General features: G+C 26.1%; 1 protein-coding gene across 1 annotated transcript in view; it reads right to left on the bottom strand.

Annotated features, from left to right (window-relative positions):
• Positions 1 to 3,764: 3,764 nt before the first annotated feature.
• The window catches only part of LOC107461820 (NAC domain-containing protein 90), a gene marked incomplete in the record, with an annotated part of 1,393 nt that continues 438 nt past the window's right edge, over positions 3,765 to 4,719 (bottom strand). Inside the window, 2 exon segments of the mRNA XM_016080372.3 lie at positions 3,765 to 4,374; positions 4,585 to 4,719. Of these exon segments, the coding sequence (XP_015935858.1) occupies positions 4,033 to 4,374; positions 4,585 to 4,719 (477 nt within the window).

Here is a 4,719-nt window from a genome sequence, read left to right as displayed (position 1 = left end):
AAACACTAACAACATAGCATAGGAATAACAGAGTTCCAAACTGATACCATTGATGTCATACGAACCTAGCCTAAGCGGATACAGTTCTAAATTAACCGTACAAACCTAATTCCTAACCCATATATCAACGTTCCAGATCTACATGAATACTCTAACAATGCCAAAATAAAAATAATTTAACAACCATAACGAAACTAATCACGAAGTCGGCTGCCCCGGCGTAATGTGTCGTCTCATTCAACCTGTTTATGTCCCCGTCATTTCCCACTCGACGCGCCATCACCGCTTGGGTCACAGATATAATAAAAAAAATGTTAAAAGAGATGAGAAAGTAAAACTGGGACCCGGAAGTCGATTGTAAATGACTTTCATATATAGGGACGTCCCCTTGCTTATATCATTTATAGTATAAACGAGATATACACGTGTCACGCTTATGTGTCATATATCGTTTATAGTATAAACGAGATACGTACAATATCATCTCGTTTACACTGTAAACGAGATAAACAAGAAGAATTTATTTTGGTAATTTTTGTCAAATTTATTTATTTTGATAAATTTAATATTTATTTTATTTATAAAATAAAAAATCCCATTTTCCAACTGGCTAATCAATATATTTGTAATCACCATAGATTACAATACACACAGAGAGATATATAGACGTATGTGATGACTCATTTTTAAACCATGTTTCTTCTAGGAAGAAATATTGTACTTTTTATTAAATTAAACAAATCTTAGTATTTTATTTATTATATTTTTATATTAATTATTTAGATTTAAAATAATTTTTTATTCTTCTTTTTAAAATTTAACATGTTAATTTTCATAAATATTGCACTCTTTACCTCCTATAAAATATATTAGTATTTGTCCATATGTAATATAATATAGATATAAGAATAAAATAGTTCTTTTTTTATCTATAGAGAGACTCAAACCCACAACTTCTTAGGTGAGTATGAGGAGACTATGCCATTAAAAGTTTATTTTAGACAAATATATTTTTTGTCATTAAAAGTAACATAACATATAAGATAAATTTTGGTTTGGGAGTTAATTGGATAAAGATGTTAAAAACATCTTTTTTTTAAGATGTTTTTAAAAATTAAAATTTGACACATATAATCAATTAAACTGAGTTACTTTTATTAAAATTTGACTGGACAAATCAGTTTAGCCAAAAAATTAATAAATTAAATTTTAAATTAGTCTAAATTAATAATTTTTATAAAAAATAACTATAATATCCCTATTATAAAAAATAACATTCACTATTTTTCGATTAAATTAATTTATTTAACCTAATTTTAATAAAAATAACATGATTTAATTAATTATATGTATTAAATTTTAATTATTAAAAAATATTTTTAAAAAAAATATTTTAAACATTTTTATCGAAATACCTCCTTTTGGTTTTATATCTTCATCAAAGTACATAAAACACGTGCTTCTAATTTTTTAGTGTGAATTAGTGATAAAACAACACACCTTTTCAATTAGTTGGCAACTTTAACTTTAAAAAAGTTACGTTCGAATTTGTACATTTATGCGTAAAAATTAAAGTTAATTCATTGGACCATATGCAGCAGTTTTGTTTTACAAACGATGAAAATGATTTATACCAGATAACTTTTATTTATAATAATTCATATAAAACGTGTGTAACTTTTAACAAGGTCACTAAAATTAAAAAAAAAAGTAAAAAATAAAAATAAAAAACAAATACAACATCTCATCTTTATTTATCTAATTAAAGTTATTGAACAACTTTAAATTGTTTAAATATCACAAATCCGTTGAAGAGCTAGGTTTATTATAGAGAAAATTATTATAAAGAATTGTTAGAAACATTTAATTATTAAAACGAACTTTTAATATTAAAATCATTTAGAAAGATTAATTTTATAATATTTAAAAAAAAGATCAAATTTTTTTTACACTACAAGAAAAGAGAGCTATTTTAACATGATTTTTTTTAACGACCAGTGTAAAAATTAATATATATTTTTGACAAATATCACAAATGTCAAATTTTCTATGTTTTTTTGATGAATAATTTGATTGTAGAAAATTACTCATAAATTTTGACACTTATTTATTTTCAACTTACTCCATTATTCTTTTTCTTCGTCGAGCTCCGTCAATTTTGGCATCACATTACTCTCAATTTAGGATCATATTACTCATTCTTCATCTTTAAAATCTCAGTTTATTCTTCAGTTTCAATATCTCATCTCATTCTTTGTTAAAAATTTTTGTGGAAAATTTTTTATGGTCAATAAGTGTCAAAATGAATAGTATTTTTGACAATTAATAAGTATCACAAAAAATATATTCTCAAATTTTTCTAACAAATTATTTTTGACGACCAATATTTATCAAAATAAGATTTAAACTTTTTTTACAATTACTTATATGTCAAAAATACTATTTTTGACAAAACTTTTATTAACATATTTTTACAGTTAAAATAGTGTCAAAATTATTTTTTTGACGAATTTTAATTTTTTTTGACACATAATAATCTTAAAAAATAGTCTATATTGTTGTAGTGTTATAAAGAGATAAATATATTCTTAGATTATTTTTTTATTTATTTCTTTTTTTGTAAACATATTTTTTTTAATTATCTATCATACTCAAATCCTTATTCTTCATTTATAACTCATAAAGACATTTGTTATTGCTAATCACAAAACATAAGATCTGGGTGTACCTGAAAATATACTAATATCTTACTATTATCATATACAGAATAGTCAACAATGAATATCAAATAAATCATTCAAAACTTGTGAAATTTGTCTCGAGATATCTCTTTTTTCAATTATTCAAGACTTAGCCCTTGAATCAAATACAATAATAAGTATTAATCTAATTGATATCTGGCGTAAAATATTTGTATACTTTTGCGATAGACACCCGACTTTTAGTAGGTAAGTTGATTTTCCAATGCTACATTTAATATACCCTTGCAGAAACATTTTTATTGAGTAAACCTCTATTACCCCTAAGGTCTCAGGACTTGCTTGCTCTTGAGGAATTTAAAAACATTAAAATCTGAAAACAAATTTGAAAGAAACATATTACTCAATAGCAATATTTTTGCAAAGATATACCAAATGCAGCATTAGAAAATTAACTTACTTGTCAAGAGTCGGGTATCTATCACAAAAGCATATAAATATTTTACGCTAGACTAATTAAATCAGCACCGATTATTGCATTTGATTCAAGGACTAAACCTTGAATAATTAAAGAAAGAAATCTCTCGAGACAAATTTCACAAGTTTTAAATGATTTATTTGATGCTCATTGTTCACTACTCTATATATATGATAATGGTAAGATATTAGTATACTTTCCGGTCCTATATTCTCTTATTGACAATAACAAATGTTTCTATAAATTATATGAGTTATAAGTGAAGAATAAGGATTTAAATATGATAGATAATTAAAAAAAATGTTTAAAAATAAATAAATAAAAAAATAATCTAAAAATATATTTGTCTCTTGACAAAAAGAATTTGATCTTTTTTCTTAAATATTATATAATTAGTCCTTTTAAATAATTTTAATATTAAAAGTCTTTTAGTAATTCAATCTTCTTAATTGTCCTTTATAATAATTTTCTCTTTATTATATATGAATTTTTGAATGAGAAGAATTTGGTTACAAATTAACCTTTATGCAAACTAAATAAAATGATACAATATGCTTAAAAAAAGTAAAAAACTATACTTTAGCTTCTAATTAAGTTCTAATATTACATGATCTCTCCTTAATTAGAGTTACACCTACTTTATTTTCTCGGTGAAAATCAAATCCTGATAGTGTTACACATGTTAATTATACAAATACCCTATTTTACTATTTCTAAATAAATGAAGTTAAAACGAAAAAGTGAAAGCGACCATTAATTTAAAACAGAGGAATTATTGAAGTGGTGGAGAAGGGGTCTTGATGAGAGATGAAATGCATGCATGGCTTGACGAATTGATATTCTTATTAGTCATGCTTATAGCCAATCGAGTTGTTCCCATTCCCATAGTGGTTCTTGAACTTGAGCTTGAACTTGAACCTCACTACTATTCCAATTGCTACATGACCCTCCTCCTCCAGTATCTGGTGGCAAATCAGGACCACCTGATGAAAGGGAAGTTTCCGACGAGCTCGACCCATTATTATTATTATTGGCCTGCACCCTTGCTGATGATTCTCCTTGATGCTGCTGAGCACTTGTTGTAGAAGAACCATGATGAAGAACTCTTGGCACTACCACCTCCCGTGGCCGTCGATCAAATGCTCTGAAGCTTCCGGATATCACGTACACGCGACACAAGCTGAATTCGTGCCTCAACTACACGTATAAAATTAAATTTAAAACTTAAAAAAATATATTAGTTAAATTATAAAGAGAAATTCTATAGACTATTAGAATTTACTATTTTTAATCATCAATTTGATGATTAAAAATAGTAAATTCTAATAGTCACTTGAAATTTCTCGTTATAAAATATTTACCAATTACCATCTTAACTAATTTCACATTGACCTTATGTATGCATACCTGAGGAATAGCCGTGGGAGATTGGTTAGGGGCTTGAACGATGGCGCGGTATTCATGCATCTTCCATTTAGTTTTGCGACCGGTGGGAGCTTTTCCTTTGTAGAAAACCATGGTTTTCTTCACTCCGATCACTTG

The sequence above is a fragment of the Arachis duranensis genome, chromosome 8, assembly GCF_000817695.3.
Source record: "Arachis duranensis cultivar V14167 chromosome 8, aradu.V14167.gnm2.J7QH, whole genome shotgun sequence".
Classification (NCBI taxonomy): Eukaryota; Viridiplantae; Streptophyta; class Magnoliopsida; order Fabales; family Fabaceae; genus Arachis; species Arachis duranensis.
This window is presented reverse-complemented; position numbering and strand designations above follow the sequence as displayed.